This window comes from Peromyscus maniculatus, chromosome 8 (genome assembly GCF_049852395.1).
Source record: "Peromyscus maniculatus bairdii isolate BWxNUB_F1_BW_parent chromosome 8, HU_Pman_BW_mat_3.1, whole genome shotgun sequence".
NCBI classification, from domain to species: Eukaryota; Metazoa; Chordata; class Mammalia; order Rodentia; family Cricetidae; genus Peromyscus; species Peromyscus maniculatus.
In genome coordinates this window covers 91,480,747-91,504,170 of record NC_134859.1, presented here as the reverse complement: position 1 = coordinate 91,504,170, position 23,424 = coordinate 91,480,747, and the positions used below count along the sequence as shown (strand labels likewise).

General features: G+C 41.2%; 1 protein-coding gene and 1 long non-coding RNA gene across 14 annotated transcripts in view; one reads left to right on the top strand and one right to left on the bottom strand.

Moving 5' to 3' along the window:
• Positions 1-23,424, top strand: part of Kansl1 (KAT8 regulatory NSL complex subunit 1) — a 138,293-nt gene that overhangs the window by 107,484 nt on the left and 7,385 nt on the right. For 7 of the 13 annotated variants that reach the window (XM_042282941.2, XM_015994838.3, XM_076543503.1 and 4 more), the window contains 6 exons: positions 6,973-7,088; positions 7,834-8,029; positions 11,448-11,619; positions 20,812-20,994; positions 21,478-21,669; positions 22,015-22,163. In XM_042282941.2, the coding sequence (XP_042138875.1) occupies positions 6,973-7,088; positions 7,834-8,029; positions 11,448-11,619; positions 20,812-20,994; positions 21,478-21,669; positions 22,015-22,163 (1,008 nt within the window). The remainder of the gene's footprint in view (positions 1-6,972; positions 7,089-7,833; positions 8,030-11,447; positions 11,620-20,811; positions 20,995-21,477; positions 21,670-22,014; positions 22,164-23,424) is intronic. The other 6 variants (XM_076543509.1, XM_076543506.1, XM_076543507.1 and 3 more) reach the window with 1 other exon arrangement.
• The window catches only part of LOC121831479 (uncharacterized), a 33,288-nt gene that overhangs the window by 8,513 nt on the left and 1,351 nt on the right, over positions 1-23,424 (bottom strand). The window lies entirely within an intron of this gene.

Here is a 23,424-nt window from a genome sequence, read left to right as displayed (position 1 = left end):
CTCAGCTGGTAAAGGCACTTGCTACAAAAGCCTGGTGACCTAAGTTCAGTCCTCCTGCACCTACGTAAAGTTGGAAAGGAGAGAACCAACTCCACAAAGTTGTCTTTTGACCTCCACATACAGGCAAGGGCACACACAGACCCAAGCTATTTTAAAGAACAAAAACCCAAAACTATGCAATGTATCATTGAGATGATGGGGGCTTTGAGCTAAGAAGGGATTCCTTAGAAAGCTTGCGCTTGTGTGTCCGCCCACTCTACAGAACCTCTACATAATATGACTCTTCAGGGATTTTTGTCACGTTTCTCTGCTTTGGCTAAAAGGGCAGATTATCAAGTCTAGTGCTTGCTTTTTCCATTGCTATGTGAATTGTTTTATGCTTAACCTTACTCTTTCAATTAAAAAAAGTTTACAGTATGTATTCCTTTTAATTCTCATGATTATTCCAAAAGGCAATCCTTTGTGGCCCTGCTTTAGACACAAGGATTATAAATGCATTCTGCCTGCCACTTTAAAACTTTTTTATCCTTTTATGTAAATGTGAGCCATGTAACCGAGTTCATCTGAATGTTTAAAAAAAAAAAAAACAAAAAACAAAAAACTCGGGCTGGTGAGATGTCTCAGAGGTTAAGAGCACTGGCTGCTCTTCCAGAGGTCCTGAGTTCAATTCCCAGTACCCACATGGTGGCTCACAACCATCTGTAATAAGATCTGGCTCCCTGAGGTTGGGGATTTAGCTCAGTGGTAGAGCGATTGCTAGGCTCTAAGCTCTAGGCCCTAGGTTCGATCCTCAGCTCAAAAAAAAAAAAAGATCTGGCTCCCTCTTCTGGCCTGCAGGGATACATGCCAACAGAACACTGTACACATAATGAATAAATAAATCTTTTATTTTTAAAAAAAAAAAAAAACTCTTGGAAGCTTCTGTGATAATGCCTACTCTTTGGGCCAGGGAAGTCCGATTCTTTGACTCTTACAGTTTAAGACAAGGTCTCTGCTGGGTGATGGTGACACATGCCTTTAGTCTCAGCAATCAAAGCAGAGGCAAGAGAATCTCTGTGCCGGAGGCCAGCCTGGTCTACAAAGTGAGTTCCAGGACAGCCAGAGCTAAGTGCAGAGAAACCCTGTCTTAAAACAACTAACAAACAAACAAACAAAGACAGGGTCTCAGTTTGTAACTCTAGCTGACCTGGAACTTGCTATATAGATCAAACTGATCTATCTGCCTGACTCTATTTCATGGAGGGCTAGAGTTAAAAGAATGTTCCTTTTTATACTTTCTTGCTGGAGGTATTTAAGACATTTGAATTATACTTTCCATTTTCTGAAAACACTAATGATGTGAGCCCCTACAGTAGTAGTGATCAAGCCCAAAGTCCATCCGGATCAAGATTGTTCATTAAATACTTGTTAACATGTTTGCAGCTTTTTAGACTGCAGAATAAGGTGTGGACTTTTTGTCTTAAGGCATTATGAATGTGTCTAAGAAACTGGGTAACGGGACTGGAGAGATGGCTCAGAGGTTAAGAGCACTGACTGCTCTTCCAGAGGACCTGGGTTCAATTCCCAGCACCCACGTTGCTGTTCACAGCTGCCTGTAACTCAGTTCCAGGGGACCTGAAACCCTCAGACAAAACACCAGTGCACATAAAATAAAAATTTTTTAAAAAGAAAGAAAGAAACTGGGTCACTTCACACATATTTGTAAGTAGTGTTCTATTTCTAAGTGGAACATAATGATCAGGCTTAGTATTTTAAGTTCTTTTCATTTGAGAATGATTTAATCTATTTCTCCAAATACCCTGCTTTTAATACAGGATTTCTCTCAAAGTCTCTGTGGTGATTTGGTTTGGTTTGGTTTGGTTTTGGTTTTGGTTTTGGTTTTGGTTTTGGTTTTTCAAGACCAAGTTTCACTGTATAGTCCTGGTTGTCCTGGAATTTAAATAGATCCACCTGCCCCTGCCTCCCTAGTGCTGTGATTGAAGGCATGGGCCACCACCACCCAACTCAAAGTCAGTGTCTATCTGTCTGTCCTGTCTGTCTGTCTGTCTCTCTCTCTCTAATAATTGATTTTTATTTTATGTGCATTGGTGTTTTGCCTGTATATATTCTGTGTGAGGGTGCCAGATCCCCTGGAACTGGAGTTACAGGCAGCTGTGAACCACCATGTGGTTGCTGGGATTGAACCAGGCTCCTCTGGAAGAGCAGCCAATGCACTTAACCACTAAGCCATCTCTCTTAAAGTAATAGATCAATTTTAAGTTTCTAGAGCCACCTTCTTAACTAAATTTTCTTGATGTCTATGTGTTCTTCAACCCTGGCATCACTAAGTAATATTTTTTAAATAAACTTCAGTATTTGTGTTTGCACTAACTTACCTCAGAAAAAATTAGCTTCCTTTGTGGAAAAAAAATCACATTAAAGAATAACAAATTTCAATTTCATTGCTGTGTTAATTATTTTATAACAAAACCTGGCTCTTTCATCAGAGCAAAGACATAATTTTGTATTTAAATGTGTATATCTATAGACATAAAAATGACAACTGGCTGCTGAGCAGTAGTTTGCTGTGAATGATAAGATTGCCTCTGATTTTACTTCCTCCCTTTTCCTTTAGGGAAGATTGTTTCTGTAATGAATTTTTATAAATTTGTTTTGTAATAAGATTTTGTTAAGAGTAGTAACATTTTATCCTGACAACTGTCTTTGTGGTTAAAAATCTCATACTCTGGGCTGAGTGTGGTGGCAAACACCTTTAACCCCAGCTCTTAGAAGGCACAGAGGTAGGCTGGTCTTTGTGAGTTTGAAGCAAATCTGATTCACATAGCAAGTTCCAGTCCAGCCAAGTGCATGCTGAGACCCTGTGTCAAAAAATAAAAATGAGCCTCTCAATCTTTCTTCTAAAGAAACCTTAATCAAATTGAAGAGTCAGCATTGGTAACTTAAAAATTTTAGGCACACAAATCATGCTGATTTCAGAATTTTAGTGCTGAAACATTTTACACATAGATTGTTTTATTTGATTGTTGTTCCTGAGCTATAATCTTACTATATAACCCAAATTGGGCTCCAGCTCTCGCTAACCCTTAGCTTGAAATCCTTTTGACTCACAAATACTAGGATCACAGATGTACAACATCATGCTTGGCTATATTTTAAATGAATATGAAATTGCCTATTTGTGCATACCAGCAAGTAGACAGTCACAGCATCTTCAAGTTAATTGGAATGTCTTCTGAACCATATTGTTGTAAATCTGGAAAAAGGCTGTAACATGTATGATATCCTACATCTTTCTTTTGTGTCATGGTGCTCCTCCCCCATACTTGTTTTGTTTGGTATTTGGGGAGTTGGGTGGGGAGGTAGAGGCGGGGGTTTCCTATAGCTGAGGATGCCATTGAACTCTTGGTCCTCCTGCCCCTTCCAAAAACAGGCCTGTAGTATCAGGCCCCATTCCTTTTTCTTGCTGTAATATTTTTTTGTACCTTTTCAGATTCCTTGCAAATAGTAAATCTTCACAAGTATGTCAGAGGCTATTTGGACTCATCTGGTGTTTTGTTGTTGTGACCTGGTTTGGCTGTGTAATTCATTTTGGCTTTGAACTCTTTATTTCTGCCTCTGCTTCCCAGGTGCTTAGATTACAGGCCCATGTCACCATGCCCAGCTTATATTACCCACTGTAAAGGAAAATTTAAAATAGTTCTTCTCTAATGCGGTTCCATTATTTTTATATGTATATTTTTAACTCACCACAACTTTGGGTTTGCTTGTGTGTGAGTGCAAGATCCCTCTCCCTCTCCCCCCATTTGCAATGCTTGGGGGTCACCCCTAGGGTCTTAGGCATGCTAGATAAGTCTTCCTTAAATTTACTTTTTTTCAGAATAATGTTTTAAAATTTTTTATGTGTAGGGGTGTTTTGCTTGCATTGTATCTGTGTGACAGCTGCGTGTCTGGTGCCCACAGAGACCAGAAGAAGGTGTCAGATTCCTTGGAACTGTAGTTAAAGACAGCTGCCACATGGGAACTCTGGTCCTCTGGAAGAGCAAGCAACCAGTGCTTTTAACTGCTGAGCCTTCTTTTTCTTTTTCTTTTTTTCTTTTTAAAGCTAGAGCATAGCACGGACTTGTGGTCGTAGCTCCTTAGGAGACCAAGACAGAGGACTGCGGGTTTTATTCCAGTCAGAGCAACTTAGAACTTGTCTCAAAGAATATATAAAAAGAGAGCTGGGAATACAGTTCATTGGTAAAGTGCTTGCCTACCATATACTAGGCCCTAGTTTCAAGCACGAGTGTACACACAGAGACACACAGGTGTGTTTCTTTTTTTTTTTTTTTATTTCAGTTTGGCATACCACAGTTTATACTGTGTGTCAGATGTGCTTGTGGATTATTTGCAGGTGCCATTACAATTTCTGTGGGCTCCAGCCCTCATACCCTTTTTAAGAGGGCTAAGGAAAAGTAAGAGCATGAATGGAAAGAGGCTTTAAGGGAGGAATACCTTTGGCCATTTTAATGAATTAAAATTTTTAAGATTTAATTATTTCAGGGGCTGAAGAGATGGCTCAGCAGTTAACAGCACTGACTGCTCTTCCAGAGGACCTGGGACCTGACACCCTCACACAGACTTATATGCAGGAAACACCAATGCACATGAAATAATTTTTTTTTAATTTCATTATTTTATGTTGCGACATGGTGATGAGCAGACATTGTGCTGGAGAAGGCGCTGAGAGTAGAGAAGAAGTTACATCTTGATTCACAGGTGACTGTGGATCTGAATACTAGGTGTGGCTTTAGCATCTATGAGACCTCAAAGCCCACCCCCAGAGTGACCCACTTCCTCCAACAGGGCCATCTCTACCCCAACACAGCCACACCTCCTAATAGTGACATTTCCTTTGAGCTTATAGGGGCCAATTACATTCAAACTACCACAATTGCCTATACCTCAAAGAAACAATTATGATTGACACTCAAACCTGCTCCTCACCACAGCCCCCATTTTCTTGTTTTTATCATGAGAAAGGGTCCTCATAGCCCATTCTACCCTTAATGTCTTGTTCCTCTTGCCTTGGCCTCCCGTGTGCTGGCATTATCACCGTATTCCAGCTCTGTTAGCTTTTTTTGAGCCCTGTAAGTATAAAATTTATTTTGAATATTGAGACTATGGAGTTTCCTTACACAGCTTCCTTGTTTATATTCTACTTATATATTTGATTTGTATAAAAGTAGTCATTGGCCTAGCATGCACTAGGCCCTGGGTTTGATGCCTAGCACCGGATAGAAAATATAAAGAGTGTCAGGTGGTTGCACTCATTTGAAATTTGTGTTTGTGTACAGGTGCGTGTATGTGTATGTGCATATGAGTATTGAAGCAGGAGGCAACATCAGATGGTATCTCACTAACTCCACTTTTTTTTTTTTTTTTTGAGATACTGTCTCTCAGTAGATTTGGTGTGCACTGATTCAGCTAGGCTAGCTAGCAAGCAAGCTCCAAGAATTCACCTGTGTCTGTCTCTCCAACAATGATTATAGATGTACACTACACCCAACTTTTTTAAGATTGTGATTTTAATTTTTTATGTGTCTAGGTATTTTGCCTGTGTGTAGGTCTGTGTACCACATCTGTTTCTGGTACTTGTGGAGACTAAAAGAGGGCATGGGATCCCCTGAGATTGGTGTTACAGATGGTTGTAAGCTGTCAGGTGGTGCTGGGAATCAAACCCAGGTTCTCTGAAAGAGCAGTCAACGATCTTGATTGTGGAGCCATCTCTTCCTTTATTTTTCCTTTTTTCTATTATGTGTGTATGTTTGTGACTGGAATTACAAGTGGTTGTGAGACACTGGATGTAGGTGCTGGGAACCAAACTGTAAGACCAGTATACAGGCTTTTGTTTGTTTGTAGACTGGTCTGGTCTTGAACTGGTGAAAATAGGCCAGCCTCTGCCTCCTCAGTGCTTGGATTAAAGGTGTGAGCCACCTCCCACCCCCACCCCTCTGGCCTGCCATACACAGTCTTAACCACTCCAACCTCTGCACCTACCTTGCTACCTTTTTTATCTGTGTATTGCTTGACCTGATTTTTTTGTTCAGGGATCTGAACTCAGGTTATCATGTTAGTGTGGCAAGCACATTACTAAGTGATCCATCTCCTCAGCCGTCATTTCAGTTTTCATTTTATTTCCTGTCAAAAAATAATATGTGCAAGCCAGGTGGGGGTTGCACGTGACTTTAATTCCAGCATTTGGAAGGCAGATGCAGGCGGTTCTCTTGAGTTTGAGACTAGCCTGGTCTACACTGTAAGTTCCAGGGCAACAAGGGGGGGGGGCGCAACACAAGTTATGTGTAATGTGTGTGCACTCTCAAACTAAAACTGAAGATCCTAGATTTCAGGGTACTGAGTTTGATTTCCAGTACCATGGACTAAAATAAGTTTTTGAAAAACAAATTTTCATGGTACAGGAGCAGGGCTTGACATTGAAATTACCTTTTAGCTGTCTTGATACTTTGTTTACTGTAACCTTACCCTTTTTTTTTTTTTTTTTTTTGGTTTTCCGAGACAGGGTTTCTCTTGTGTAGCTTTGCGCCTTTCCTGGATCTCACTTGGTAGCCCAGGCTGGCCTCGAACTCACAGAGATCCGCCTGCCTCTGCCTCCCGAGTGCTGGGATTAAAGGCGTGCGCCACCACCGCCCGGCAACCTTACCCTTTTGGAAGAGCCATGTTACTATATAACTGTTTTGCTAGACTTTTGTTCCATAGAATTATGTTGAGGTTCTTCCTCTGTCATTATGTATGTGCCACATGTAATCTCGTAAATATTTGGGTTCCTCTTTCTCCAGAGCTAATTCTCTAATTATTTTATCTCACTTGTATACATTTTGTTTTGTTTCTCAAGTTCACTGTCAGAAATTTCAGAGAAGTGGTGCTGCTGGGATAAATGCTAATGTGTGTTTTGTATTTCTTTTCCTTCTTCAGATGGAGTCTGTTTCTCAGCCTTCAGAAAACCATGGTATTCCTGTTAGTCATATTTCAGAGTCCTTGTCTACCAAATCATGTGGAGCACTGAGACCTGTCAATGGAGTTGTTAACAGGTAATTTTTAGCTCTTCTATTTCTCACACTTAATGCCCCTAGTTATTCCCAGTCAGGACTGAATAAAGAAACCCTATTTTTCAGTAATACTTTATCTTGTAGTAAGCCAGGGTTTTTTTTTTTTTTTGTTTGTTTGTTTGTTTGTTTTTTCCCCTCAAAACAGGGTTTCTTTGTAGCCCTGGTTGTCCTGGAACTCACTCTGTAGAACTCTAAAGATCCACCTGTGTCTGCCTCCCAATACCAAGTGTATTTTGTTTAGTATGTTTATGTAATCCTTTGTACCTACCATTATCTAAAAGAGACTGGCCATGGAGTAAAAGTCCTACAGTTAAATTAGGTGAAAGTTCCTAAGATCCCTATGCATGTGAATAAAATATATTTATCCTTAGAATTCATTATTCACTGGAGAACCGTTTTTAAGACTTCATTAATATTTGCAAAATTGTTTTCTTAAAATCATTTTTTTTCTATAGTTTTTATTAGGCATATTTCTGTCACGGAAGAGAAACTAACAATGAAAACTTGAGTTTGCTTATTGACTTTTACACCTTTCAGACACAATAGGTGTTGTGCACCGAGAGCCTCATGAGTAAGCACACATAGAGATAAGTGTGCATTTTCATTCAGAGTTGACCTGCTTCTGTAGAAAGCCTATCTGTGTCTTTGAACATTTGAAAGTCAGGAGCCCACATGAGAGGCTTTGTTTCCTCTGTGTTCTGAAATGTGTCTTCCTCCCTTTTTGTAGTCTTCAGCCTGTCCTGGCAGACCATGTTCCAGGTGACAGTTCTGATGCCGAGGAACAATTACATAAAAAGCAACGACTGAATTTAGTTTCTTCATCGTCTGATGGCACCTGTGTGGCAGCCCGAACTCGTCCTGTACTGAGCTGTAAGAAACGGCGGCTTGTTAGGCCCAGCAGCATTGTTCCTCTTTCTAAGAAGGTGAGTACTCAGATCAGGCTGTTCTCAACCTCACTCCATTTACCCAAAACTTTCCAAATCTGGCTAGCCCCCAAGATTTCCTGGGAGCCTTAAAAAAGTACAAAGTTCCTAAATCTGCTCCTCCCTAGAGCTTGGTTTAGTTGCTTTGGAGCTAGGATTGAAATTTTCTATTTTAATTTTTTGAGTTAGCATGCCTTGTTTGATGTGGCAGTTTCCCATGTGTAATTGCACTTTGTGCATAGGAAGGTCTTCTGTTCAAAAAGCTCTTAGACAACTGCAGCCAGATTTGAAAACTGCTGGAAGAGACTGGAAGTTGAGGTATTCCTAGGAACACTTTTCTGTTTCTCATCTGCTTTTTTCTACTGACATTGGCACTGTTAACCAGGTGTGGTGGAGCAGTAAGCCCTCTTTACTACGGAGCCGTCTCTTGCTTCTTCCTCCCACTTTTTCATTTTGAGACAAGATCTCTTGTGTGACACTCCCATCTCACCTCCTGTGTACAGGTGTGAACCACCAGGCCTGACTCTTGCTTTTGAGATTGTTTGTTGTTTGTTTTTTGATATAAGGTCTCAATATGTTACCAAGCTGGCCTGAACTCCTAATCCTCTGCCTTAGGTTCAAGGATTACAGGTGTACACCACCACACCCTACCAAAAGTGACAGTGTTGAAGGTTTTGCTTTATTTTATTTTACTTTATTTTTAGAATTTTGTTTTGATTGTCTGCAGGTTTTGCCTGCATGTTAGTATGTGTGCCCTATGCGTTGCCAGGTACACTCAGATCAGAAAAGGATAATGGATCCCCTTGGGCTTGGGTTACAGATGGTTGTAGCCCATCATCTGGGGTGCTGGGAGCTGAACATGCTCAGCTGCCGAGCCGTCCATCCCACTACAAAGACTGCTTTGGAAAGAGAATCTGCATTACAGTTTCTTTTCCTCCTAACTTCTTCATCCCTCCCTTCTTCCTTTGTGCTTTGGAGACTGTCTCCACTACTTAGCCCAGGCTGCTCTTCAACACTTAGGCCTTCCTTCTGCCTTTACCCTCTGAGGTCTGAGTGTATTTTATGTGTATGGGTGTTTCATCTTTATGCCTGTCATTTGTAGATCTTAATACCAGTGTTAGATTAAAGGCTTCAGTAAGATAAACTTGTTGGAAATAGCTGAAAATGACTTAATGATAAATTATAAAATATAAAAGGTCTTGAATTCCAAGGCTATTGTTTGGAAATTAAGAGGAATGTGTCACAAACTATTTGTTAGAAGATAAACTCTTTGTTGGAAGATTAATCTAGAGATAATTTATATTGGGGATGAATTAGAAAAAGAGAATGGGAACTGCAAAGGGACATGACAGTAGTAATTCCAGAGCAACAATAGTTTAAAGGCTCTTTGTTTTGATTTGTATTGGTTTTTGTTTTTTTGAGTCAGGGTTTCCTTTTGTGTAGTCCTGTCTGTCCTTGAACTCACTTTGTAGACCAGGCTGGCCTTGAACTCACAGAGATTCACCTGCCTGATTCTCCCAAGTACTAGAATTAAAGGAGCGAGCCACCACTGTTCATCTATAAAGACTCTTAAAGTTCTGAAGATAATGGTCTGATAAGATAGCTTAGCACAGATAACCATACTTGCCATCAAGAACAACTACTTTAGTTTGATTCCTGGAAGCTACATAGTGGAAAGAGATCAGCTCTGACCTACACACAAACACATACACACTTTTAAAAAATCTTTTTATATTTATTTATTTTTATTTAAAAAGTTCTATTATAGCGTCTGGAGAGATGGCCTACGGCTTAAGAGCACTAACTGCTCTTTTAGAGGACCTGGGTTCAATTCCCAGCATCCACATGATAAAAAGTTCTGTAAAAGTAATAGATTTTAATGGTAGCTCTATGGAATTGAACTTAGATCTCTGGAAGAGCAGCAAGTGCTCTTAACTGGTGAACCGTCTCTCCAGCTTTTGTTTTTTCTGAAAGTGTTTTATTTTAAAGGGGAGACATTTTGGTGGTTGGTTGGTTGGTTTGGTTTGGTGTTTTGTTTAAGGTTTTTGGTTGTTTGTTTTGTTACAGTCTTGCAACCTTAATTAACTGGGTAGGATGGGTAATTTTGTCTTCAAACAGTAATTAATAGTGGTTACATAAATATATTTAGTATCATTTTTTTCCTAGTAGAATCTACCATTGAAACTTACTAGGATTTAATTTAACCCCTTCACTTTACCCAATATAATCTTCAGGAGACTTTCTTTGTATGCCACCCCTCTGTGCAGCCTGTCTTCACAAAGAAGCAGTTGTGGAATGTTGATAAAAGACCACATTGTTCTTAAATATTTATTTTTCCCTTATTTAACATACTGAAAACATGTCTGTGAAGAGGCTGTGAATATAGTTCAGGGTCCCTAATACAGTACTCCAGGTTTGAGGGAACATTGAATGAGCACTTCCAAAGTCAGTCTGTCTGTCTGTCTGTCTGTCTGTCTGTCTGTCTGTCTGTCTCTCTCTCTCTCTCTCTCTCTCTCTCTCTCTCTCTTGTGCGCGCGCACACACACACACACACGCACGCTGTGATGACTGGCTTCTAGCATTTGGGTGGTAGAGGTAGCAGCATTAGGAGTTTGAGATTAACCTTGGCTACCTAAGACATTGTCTTAACTTCTCCATCAAAAGGGGAAACAGAAAAGACATAATAATTATAAGCCAGGTGTGGTACACATACCTATACTCTAGCACACAGAATAAGAAGGGATTCGTGGGTGTTTAAGATCAATCTGGGAAACATAGTACAACCTTGTCTCAAAAAATAACAGAAGCCAGCATTCAATGGGGAAAACTAAGAGGATTTCTGTGAATTTTGAGAGGAGAGAGATGACAGTTTTGGGTAGAGTTTCGGTACTCCTGTTTTGTTTTATTATGATAACTAGTCTTTTTTCTAGCATTCCTTTTCACAGTGCCATTCCCAGACATGTTCTTCATGCAGATTGGGTGTTGCCTAGATGATGTTATGAGTCATGCTTGGCAAGTGCCGGGCTTGTTCTTTGTAACACAAGATTGTAGGGATCCCACATTAGACATCTCAGCTTTTTGTCTCAAAGCCTAAAAGCTTGTGGTTTTAAATAATTAAGTCTTTGGAGGACTTAAATTTATTCATTTAACTCTGTCTTGTTCCTTTGTATGTAAAGAAAGTTTGAAGAAAATAATTTATCCTTGAAATTAATCTAACACAAAAATTGTGTTAGAACATTCAACTTGCATAATTCATTTACATTATATAGTCATGAGTTGTGTTTTGTTTTTTGAAAGTAGAGGACAATTTGAGAGATCTGGGTGCTTGGGACCAAAAGCATGTGCCACCACCATACCCATGGAGGATGTTAGGTTTTTCATCAGAGACAAATGGTCAATTTTGTTTTACTTTTCACAGGTTTACCGGAATAGCACCGCCCGCTCTGGCTGTGATGTCAATCCCTCTTGTGCTCTTTGTGGTTCAGGCAGCGTAAACACCATGCCTCCTGAAATTCACTATGAAGCCCCTCTGTTGGAGCGTCTTTCTCAGTTGGACTCTTGTGTTCACCCTGTTCTAGCATTTCCAGATGGTAAGATAGACAACAGAATTTTAAGTCTAACCAATGAAATCTAATAAGGTTCCAGGTGAAAGAAAATCAGTGATGTCAGATACTCTGTATCACTTTCTATCTTCAAAAACTTGTCAGAATTCTGCTGTTTGATCATGTGATTCATATGGAAAGATCGGTTCCTATAAGTCATTTTCTGACCTTGTATACACATTGGGGGCGGGGGAGGGGGGTAATATAAGTAGGACTGGAGCAGTGACTCAGAGGTTAAGAATACTTGCTCTCTTGAAGAAGACCTAGGTTTGATTCCCAGCCCATATGATGGCTCACAACCATCTGTAACTCCAGTTCCAGGGTGTCTTTTCTAGCTTCTGAGGGTACTGCATGCATATGGTATGTATTCATCATGCAATCAAAACATGCATACAAATAAAATAAAAATAAATATTTAAAATAAAAATCAGGGGCTGAAGTTTACTTAGCCGTTGAGAGCACTTGCTGCTCTTCCAGAGGACCCTGGTTTCATTCCCAGCACCCACATAGTGGCTCACAACTGTCCATAACTTCGATTTCCAGAGAACCAACACCCTCTTCTGGCCTCGATGAGTACTAGTTACACATGTGGTGCACAGACTATGTACAGCCAAACTATACAAAAATAATAAAATAAAACAAAACAAGAGTCTGGAGAGGTAGCTTAGTGATGGGCATGTACTGCTCTTGCAAAGAACCTGAGTTTGGTTCTCAGCACCAGCCTTGGGCCTTGAACTCAGTGGCTGCTTCTCCCTCCAGAGTGCTGGGATTAAAGGGAGGTGCCACCATGCCTTGCCCCCACTTTTTTTTTTTTTTTAAACACAATATTAGTATTGTTTCAATGCCTTTAATTAAGTTTTATAGATGGTTATGTTCTTACTAAGCCATAGTGTGAATGTGGTTACATTAATTCCTTGTCCTCGATTAGGAGCAGGGAGTGTTTCAGGGTCCCATGTAGTCTGTACTGGCCTCAAACTCTTTGTGTAACCAAGAATGACTTTTGAACGGCTGATCCTCCTGCCTCCACCTCCAGAGTGCTGGATTTACAGGCATGTGCATCATCACAAAATTGGGTCTGTGTGGTGCTGAACACTGAACCCCCAGGACTTTAAGAAGACAGGCACTGCTTCCATCAAATTTCTTATCTATTAATTTATTGAGTGTCTATTGGGGTTTCCCTCTCTACACTTAGAATCTTTGAATGTGGTAGCTATTCTATGTCCCTGTTTAAAAAAAAATAGTAATTTTATTTGTTTCCTAATCAGTTTATAAGAGTTGTTAGGAGACAGGATTTATCACTATAACAGCTCTGACTGCCCTGGAGCTCCAGACCAGTCTGGCCTTGAACTTGCGTGCTGGGTCTAAAGGCGTGCGCCACCACCATCTTGCATGGCCTTTGTTTTCTTATCACCTTATTTAGTAATCAGCTTAGTTCCTACCTGGAAATAACAGGTATGCATTATGTGTGTGCTCTTTGGGAAAGGAAACAAGACCAGATGAGAGCTCCACCTGCTGGCTGGGAAGATCTGTGCTGTTTTGTGAGAAACTACCAACATGTGTTCTTGAGGGTACTATGACTCCAGCAGGAGGAGGAAGTGAGCATTGCAAAATACCCCAAGAAGAGCAGGCTTGTGAACACAGAATATCCGAACTTAGTGAACTTAACGCAGTCTCATTTCATTTTCTTTGATGAAGCAGTAATTTAAGATGGAGTTAATTATCAATTTGTATTTTCCTTTACTTACCCGATAAAGTACTACACCTTCTTTGATAATAGCACTTCAGTCTTATCTAAATGGAAAGTGGGACATCATCCTGTAACTCAATGGATCTCTATTGCATTTTTTACTTTTTTGGGGGGAGCGGGGAGGCAGAGTATCACTGTATCCAGGCTGACCTCAGACTAATGATCAACCCTCTTTCCTTAGCCTCATAAGTGCTGGAATTATATAGATGAGAGCTACATGTCCAGCATTTTTTTTTCTGCCTTTTTTTTTTTTTATTTTTCTATTATCAGCTTGATACAGTATAAATTTTTATTCTAATAGTGAAATATTTTTTAATATTTTTAGTATTTCATCCCTTTGGGTCTTCTATCTAGTTTGATTTAACTTTCAGTACTCTTTTTTCCCCCCAAGACAGGGTTTCTCTGTTTAGCTTTGGAGCCTGTCCTAGAACTCACTCTTTAGCCCAGGCTGGCCTCGAACTCACAGAGATCTGCCTGCCTCTGCCTCCTGAGTGCTGGGATTAAAGGCGAGCGCCACCACCGCCCGGCTCAGTACTTGTTTTTAAACCCAGAGCCTTGTGTATATAGGCAAGCACTTTACCACTGAACTACAGCCCCAGCTTGTTCAAATTTTTGGTTCTTCCCATATCCTAGTATAACTACTATTCAATTAGTGTGTATACTGAGGCCAACAATGCCTAGGAACTTGCATTGTCCACTGATGGGAGAATTTAACAGAGTCCTGCTTATTCTTTTATAGAAGCGTTTAAAAGAAAATACAATAAAGTTTTGGCAAGTGTGAGTCTATTTTATATTTTGTTGTTTTAAGATAAGGTATCACTATATGTAGCCTTAGCTAACTGAACTTGAAGTGATCCTTTTGTCTCTGCCTCCTGAATCCTGGGATAGAAAAATGCCTTGCAACTGAACTATAGCCTTGACCCTTTCACCCTCATTGGGGGAGGGGGAGATCTATAATAACCTCTGGGCCCTAACAGGTGGAAATCTTAACCTCTGGGCCCTAACAGGTGGAAAGCTTTTGTTTTTGTTTTTAAGTCTGTGTCTAACCTTTTCTATTTTTTACCAAGAATAAGTCTTTTTAGTGTTCAGTCAGTCTTGTTATTGGCTCCACAGTTCAGAGTGGGAGGTAGACCCCAGATTGTGATCAGTAGTTGGTAACAAGAACTCATGCTATTTTAGTGTATTTTTTAAAATCTCCTAAAGGAGCTGGAGAGATGGTTTACTGGGTAAGAGCCATTACTGCTCTTGCAGAGGACCCAGGATTCAGTTTCCAACACCCACATGGTGGCTCACAACTATCTATAGCTACCTCCAGGGGATTGGACACCCTCTTCTAGCCTCTGAAAACACCAGGTACACACAGTACACATACATACAGAATACTCATGCATATAAAATAAAAATGAAGCCGGGCGGTGGTGGCGCACGCCTTTAATCCCAGCACTCGGGAGGCAGAGCCAGGTGGATCTCTGTGAGTTCGAGGCCAGCCTGGTCTACAGAGCGAGATCCAGGAAAGGCGCAAAGCTACACAGAGAAACCCTGTCTCGAAAAACCAAAAAGTAAAAAAAAAAAAATAAAAATAAAAATGAAGCTGGGCGATGGTGGCTCACGCCTTTAATCCCAGCACTCGGGAGGCAGAGCCAGGTGGATCTCTGTGAGTTCGAGGCCAGCCTGGTCTACAGAGCGAGATCCAGGAAAGGCACCAAAACTACACAGAGAAACCGTGTGTGTGTGTGTGTGTGTGTGTGTGTGTGTGTGTGTGTGTGTGTGTTTTGGTGGGGGGGGGGGGATGAGCCGGCAGTAGTGGCACACACCTTTAATCCCAGCACTCAGGAGACAGAGCCAGGCAGATCTCTGTGAGTTCGAGGTCAGCCTGGTCTACAGAGGTTTCTCCGTATAGTTTTGGTACCTGTCCTGGATCTCACTCTGGAGACCAGGCTGGCCTCAAACTCACAGAGATCTGCCTGGCTCTGCCTCCTGAGTGCTGGGATTAAAGGTGTGTACCACCACCACCTGGCCTGTTTTTAGTTTTTAACAAAGAAGTAAGAGGGCTATAAATTTTCTTTAAATTCATGAGTACAGTTAAAATAGCATTTATCCAGGGACTTGGGATATAGCTCAATTAGTTAACACTTGCCTAGCATGGATGAAGCTCTTAATTCCTTCCCCAGCACCATGTGAACTGGAGTTAGTGACATATGCCTTTAATCCCAGCACTTAGGAAGCAAAGGCAGTCAGATCCCTATGGGTTTAGGCCAGCCAAGGCTACACCATGAGACACTGTCTCAAACAAACAAAAAAATAAAGTGGAGCTAGACTGACAGAAGCTGTAGTCAAATGACATACTTTTTCTTTTAAAGGTGTCTCTGTTTGTCTGTCTGAGTCCATGCCTACCTGTCTGGGTATGGGTGTGAATGTTCACAGGAGCCAGAAGGGTGATCAGATCTCTTGGAGCTGTGCTTTACAGGCCTTTATGAGCCATGGGTATTCTGGGATCCAAAATCTAGTCTTGTAATGGAGCAATAAGTGCGCTTACCCCTGAGCCATCTACTTAGCCCTAGTAGCGCACACTTTTTTTCTTTTATGTTTTCTTGCTGAAAGGTAGGTGGGGTGGGGGTGGGAGGGTTTCGAGACAGAGTTTCTTCATGTGGTTTTGGTGCCTGTCCTGGATCTCGCTCTGTAGACCAGGCTGACCTCAAACTCACAGAGATCCACTTGGCTCTGCCTCCAGAATGCTAGGATTAAAGGCGTGCGCCACCACTGCCTAGCCTCTTAAAAATGATACATGTTACATAGTTTTAGCTTGACCCTAAGACAGCTGAACATTTTTTTCCATGTTGTAGTAGTGAATATTATAAAAAAATTACCCTTTTACCCTGGAATTCCTATTTTTTAATTAAAATTCTTTTTCTTTGTGTTTGTTGTATTTGTTTTTGATTTTTGAAAGAGTTTCTCTGTGTATCCCTGGCTGTCCTGGAACTCGCTCTGTAGACTAGGCTAGCCTCGAATGCACAGAGATCCTTCTGCCTCTGCCTCCTGAGTGCTGGGATTAAAGGCGTGCGCCACCACTGCCTGGCCTAAATTTTTTTTTTTCCATGGGATACATTTTAGTTGTATTCTTTCCTTTTTCCCATCTCCTTCCAGGTCCTCCCCATTTTCATACCCAACTAACTTTGTGTTCTTTCTCTCTCAGCAGCAACAGTGAACCAATAAGTCAGAAATTACAGAACAAAATTAAAAGCATACATAAGAACAGGAAGTCCATCTTGTACTGTCCTCTGGGATGTAGGGCTTGCCCTGGGGTCTGGTTGATACACCCTGTGACGCTCCATTGGAGAAAACTGATTTTCTCTTTCTCAGAGGCTATCAATTGCAAACAGCTTTTTGCTTAGGAGTGGAACTTTGTGTCTGCTTCTACTTCCCAATATTATAATTTTGTGTAGTTTGAACCTGTGTAATTCTTTTTTTTTTAAATAATTGAGTAAAACTGAAATTTATTATATGCCACAGTCGTCCTAGGGACCTCCATGCTATATATATAGCCTCTATGGTTCTATGGGTTGTGGTCTGATTGTTCTTTATTTTATATCTAGAATCCACCAATGAGTGAGTACATACCATAACTGTCTTTCTGGGTTTGGGTTACCTCACTCAGGATGATTTTTTCTAGTTCCATCCATTTGCCTGCAAATTTCATGCTTTCATTGTTTTTCTCTGCTGAGTAGTACTCCATTGTGTATATGTACCACATTTTTTTCATCCATTCTTCCGTTGATGGGCATCTAGGTTGTTTCCAGGTTCTGGCTATTACAAATAGTGCTGCTATGAACATAGCTGAGCATGTATCTTTATGGTATGAATCAGCATTCCTTGGGTATATGCCCAAGAGTGGGATGGCTGGGTCTTGAGGTAGTTCGATTCCTAATTTTCTGAGAAACCGCCATACTGATTTCCACGGTGGTTGTACAAGTTTACATTCCCACCAACAGTGGAGGAGTGTTCCCTTTGCTCCACATCCTCTCCAACATTGAACCTATGTAATTCTTAATGCATGCTGTTACAGTCTTCATGAGTTCATATGTGTCTCAGTCCTATTGTGTCTGGAAATTGCTGTTTGCTTGAAATTGTCTACCACCTCTAGTGCTTAGAATCTTTCTATGCTCTTCCTCATAGACATTCGAGGTGGGAAAAGAGTTTAATAAAGACATATTTAGGGTTAAGTGCCCTAAAGTCTCTCACTCAGCATATTTTCCATTTGTGGGTCTCTGTGTTAATACTATCTACTGCAAGAAGCTTCTCTGATGAGGGTGGAGTGATATTCTGATTTATGGGTGTAGCAATATGCTATTAACAATCATTTTGTTGATGTATTTCTTTAGCAGAATGGTGGCAGCAGGTTTTCCCTTACTAGTCATAGGGGTTCATTACCTACATAGTCTCAGGTTCTTGGCTACTTCAGCAGTGTTAGATGTAGGTTCTATCTCATGGAGTAGGCCTTAAGTCCAGTTGTTGGTTTTTGTTTTGTTTGTTTGAAGTGGTTGCATGCTCCCAGAACTTTGTGCCACTATTATACAAGTGTGTCTTGCAGGGAGGTTGTTTCCTTTTTTTGTGGGAAGGGATAGGAATTTTTGAGACAGTGTCCCTCGTGTAGCCAGTATGAGGATGGCATGGTGGCTTACACGTGGAGACAAGTGGATCTCTGAATTGAAGGCCAGCCTGGTAACATAGCAAGTTCCAGGGCTACGTAATAGAGAGACCCTCATCACAAACAAACAAACAAACCACCAGAATTGGGGGCCCTTAAGAGATGGTTTAGCTGTTAAAATGAATACTTCTCTTGCCTAGGACCTGAGTTCAGTTCCCGGCACTTGTGTTGATCCAAGGACATCTGAGGCCTCTGGCATCTGTAGATACCTGCCCTATGTGCACATACCTTACACACAGACATACACATATACATATAATTTAAAAATAAATTTTTGTTGTTTTAAAAAACCCGAGTGTGAGCTGGGTGGTGGTAGCACACACTTTTAAGGATTTATTTATTTAGTATGTATACAGTGTTCTGCCTGCATGTGTCCCTGCACGCCAGAAGAGGGCACCAGGTCTTACTATATAGGTGATTATGAACCACCATGTAGTTGCTGGGAATTGAAGAGCAGCCAGTGCTCTTAACCTCTGAGCCATCTCTCCAGCCCAGTGCACGCTTTTAATCCCAGTACTTGGGAGGCAGAGGCAGACAGATCTCTGTGAGTTCAAGGCCAGCCTGGGCTACAGAGTGAGTTCCAGGAAAGACGCAAAGCTACATGGAGAACCTGTCTCTGAAAACCAAAAAAAAAAAAAAAAGGTGGTTGCTAGATTCTTTAATCCCAGCACTTGGTGTTTTAGGCAAGATGATCACCTCAAGTCTAAAGCCAGCCTGAACTATGAAGCAAGACCCTGAGTATGTTGCCAGGTGATGGTGCCACACACCTTTAATCCCAGCACTTGGGAAGCAGAGGCAGGCTGCTCTCTGAGCTCACAGCCAGGGCTACACAGAGAAACCTTGTCTGAAAAAAACATGAGTATGTTACCTATAATCTCAGTAATTAAAACACAAGGTTAGAGAACTTGCTGTGAGTTCAAGACCAGCCTCCCGTACATATCAAAGACAGATTCTCAACTTCCCTTGGTTGGGTGGAGGGGTAAACTTTATTGATAACTACCAAACATCATAGAGGGAAGAAATTAAGAAAACCTAAAAAGGGCTTAGGGGATGTGGCTTGAGTATATGTAGCAAGTACATGGCTTGGGTTTAATCTATAGCACCACCCAAAGAAAAGAAAAGAAATAGGGAAAGAGATAAGTGTTCATGTACTTAAGTAATCTGTCCATGGCAGTGAACTCTCATGATCTGTATTCAGCAATTCAGTGAGTGCCACAGGTGTTTTGTTTCGTTTTAATTTTCAGAGCTGAGGACTGAACCCAGGGCCTTGTGCTTGCTAGGCAAGCACTATACCACTGAGCTAAATCCCAAACCTCTTCTTTTTGGTTTTTGTAGGTTCCCCTCCCCTCTACTCCTGGAGCTTGGGGGTTGGTGTTTTGTTTTACAGGTAGCAAGAAAGTGAGCCTGGACCAGCCTGGTGTACATAGCAAAGGCTACGTAGAGAGATCCTGTCACAAAAAAAAAAAAGCCAAATCAAAAGCAGTAATATAGATCAGAAGTACACTATAAGTGAACAGTGGGCCACCTAAATTGAGAAGGTACTAAAGGGCCTGGTCTGATTTTATTGAGACAGTCTCTTAGGCTATAGCCTAGATCTCATGGCAATCCTCCTGCCTAAGTTTCCTGAGTGCTGTGTTTAGAGGTTTTTCACAAAAACTTGAAAGACAGTTAGTAAATAAAAACTAGATATTAGATGGAAGAATAGCTTAAAGTTTACAGGAAAATAATTATAACACTAGAAATAATTTTCTAAGGAATTACTAGAATACTTAATTCTTAGGAAAATACAAATTAACTTAGAGATAAGCATGATGCTTCATACCTACAGTCACAGCTATTCAGGAGGCTAAGGCAGGAGGATCCCTAGAGCCTCGGAATTTGGGGGCCAGCCTAAACAACATAGTGAGACTTTGTCTTAGAGGGTGTTGGGGATGTGTGATAAAAAATAGTAGTAAGGAAGTAAACTATAATTAGTTTTCTAGTAATTAACATTAACTAGTCAGCTTAATAAAACACATAGAGGCCGGGCGGTGGTGGCACACGCCTTTAATCCCAGCACTTGGGAGGCAGAGCCAGACGGATCTTTGAGTTTGAGGCCAGCCTGGTCTACAACGCGAGATCCAGGAAAGGCACAAAGCTACACAGAGAAACCCTGTCTTGAAAAACCAAACACACACACACACACACAGATACTAGACAAGGTGATAGAGCTTCAGAGCAAGGAGGATGGCATAGCTTGTACTGGAAGAAGGGTAACAGTACTTACTATAATGCCAGATGGCAGAGGCTGTGCTGTATCACAGAACCAACTTAGGCCCGTTGGGAGCATAATTAATTGCTTAATATGTACATCATGCTTGTACATGTAGAAAGAAGTAGGTTTAAATATAACAATTGAAATAGGATGTTCATAGTCTGCCACACCGATAAGATCAACATGGAAAGGGAAGTCTCTCATCAATATATATAACAAAAAGGTTTTATATTTTTATCCCCATTGGAAAGCCAAGATGGTAACACTACTTACTTATGCATAGAATGAACATCAGTAAAGTTCACATAAGTGGATCTTTCATATCACAGTCCCTGCTTTGACAAGTGAGACTGCTTGTTAAGCCAGAGAGGTGTATTGACCTCTGGAGAGTCAGTGACTGAACACCATTCAAGGAGAAAGGAGCTCAGAGGCCAGGTTCTTGGACTAACCTGCGATGTTTTGTGTTTGTTACAGATGTTCCCACAAGCCTGCACTTCCAGAGCATGCTGAAGTCTCAGTGGCAAAACAAGCCTTTTGACAAGATCAAACCTACCAAAAAGTTTTCACTTAAGCACAGAGCACCCATGCCATGCAGTCTGTCGGATCCAGTTCGTAAAGACAGGCATAAGTTGGTCAACTCCTTCCTTACAACAGCCAGTAAGTTTCAGGGAACTAAGGAGTCCTCTGGAATCACTACTGCTGTATTTTATACCTTTTATATTCTCTAGTTACTGGTTTGCTGTGCCAGTATTCAGGGATTGGAGAAAGCATTTAGTTACCCAATACAGATTCAGCTCACAGCATACTTACCGTATCTGCTTGTTTGGATGCTCTCAGGTAGACTTTGGAAGCTATTTCAAATAGACAGAACCCAAAATGTTCAGTGACTAGCTAGTAGTAACATGATACTGGGTCCACCTCTGGGCAGGTTGATTTCTGAAATCTGGTATTAACATGTCTGTTTGTGACTCCCTGTCCCTGTCCAAGTAGCTGTTGTACCATTAACTAGACGATTGAGTCCCAAAGACTATCATGCTGCCCTGGGTATATAGCATTGGCCTAAGGAGAACTGAAGAGCTCAGAACTCAAATAAGATTTGAGTGAATGTACTTCACAGCTCTTTTTTGTTCCCCTCTTCAGAGCTGTCCCATCACCACCAAACCCGGCCTGACAGGACCCACAGGCAGCACTTAGACGATGTGGGGGCTGTGCCCATGGTGGAGCGAGTGACAGCTCCAAAAGCAGAGCGCTTGCTCAATCTACCGCCACCTGTCCATGACCCAAACCACAGCAAAATGAGATTGCGAGACCATTCATCTGAGAGAAGTGAAGGTAGGGCCAGGCCCGGCACCTCTACCTGCATTGGCACTTGCTCAGAGCTCAAGCTTCTCTGAAAATCCCCTATCCCAAGCTTTGTCCATTACTTCCTAGAAAGGCATAGCAGGGGGCACTATTGCTTCTAAATGCAGATCACTTCTTACTGTCACAGCATCTGCCCAGTCCCCTGTTTTCCATCAACTAGTTGCTGCAGCTTTTTATCCTCTAGGCTTAAAAAAGCATTTTTTTTTTTTTTGCCTTTAGTGTGTATTTCTGGCATTCCTAACATAAGTTAGAAGTAGAACTGGTTACGATATTCATTTAGCCATGTCTTCCTCTCTTTTCTGTTGACTTGTGCAGTGTTGAAGCATCACACAGACATGAGCAGTTCGAGCTACTTGACAACTACTCACCATCCACCACACAGCCCCCTGGTGAGACAGCTCTCCACCTCATCAGACACCTCCACACCCACCAGCTCGAGCTCACAAGTTGCAGCCAGCACATCTGTAAGTACCTATGTGGAGTTGACAGGACCTTCTACAGATTACAGGGCCCTCATAACAACTCTAGAGACCAATGTAGAGTATAGTTGTAGTACTTGACCTTCTTGGAGTTGTTTTTCATAGTAAAATGATTCTCTGCTGAGCCATGGGTAGAAAGTTTGCTGTAGAAGCAAGGGTGTGGGTTTTGTTGTTGTTGATGGGTTTGGTTGGTTGATTCCCACCTGCCCCCCTGGAGTAGTGCTAGGGTGCTGTTTATGGAAGCAAGGTCTACCTTGCCTACTTAGAAGGTCTAGAGGCAGGTTTTTTGAAGGTGCTTTGTGACTGTTTGGGATCTATTTCACCCAGAACTTGAATACCATAACCCTAATCTTTTTAGGCATTGAAGACAACAGTCAGTTTCCTTGTTTCTACTATTGATCACTGGCAGTGGTTCATTAGTAAAATGAACAGTAGGGTAGAAGGGAAACAGCAAAATCCATGCTTTTTCAGCTGTACAGAGCAGAAATATGATGGCATCCGGTTACTATGGCATTTTGTATATGCATAATGGAAGACCATGTAAGGCATACTACCTTGTGAATCCCATTCAGGAATCTCTTTGTATTAGCCATAGCAGACATAGTCTAATTAAACACATACCTGTAACAGCTGAGTATAGTTATCCAAACATCCCTTCTATAGTAATCACAATAACAAGTGTAACTATATTAGTAATATTCTGGTCCTGTGATTATTTACTAAACACTACTACTATTGGACTTGATGTTACAGGTCTGTAATTCTAGCACTCAGGGGTCTGAGGCAAACGGATCAGTGCACACACGTGCCATCCCATTTAATTCTATACTGTCCTTTGGTAAATAGATGGTATTATGAATCCTGATTTTGTGGACATGAAAACTAAGGCTTCACAGGGTTAAATGTATTTCATAAGGTGAGGCAGCTTGTAAGGGTTGTGATTGTGATTCAAACTCTTGTAGGCTGACTTCAGAGTCAGCTCTCTTCACCAGCACACCACACAGCCTTGACCTGAGAGAAGGGGTGTTGGAGAGGCTCTAAGCTCACAAAATGTGCTCCTGCCATCAGGTATAAATTCACATTGTTCTTTGCTCTTACGAATCAGACTGTCTTTTCCAAATAGCCTTCTTTTTTCACCTTCTCAACTCACAGACTTTGTCTGAATAGTGCATAGTATTCCTCCCACACTCAACCAAATACTAGCAAAGGGTTTCACATAATCAGATGATAGAGAAGAGAATAATTC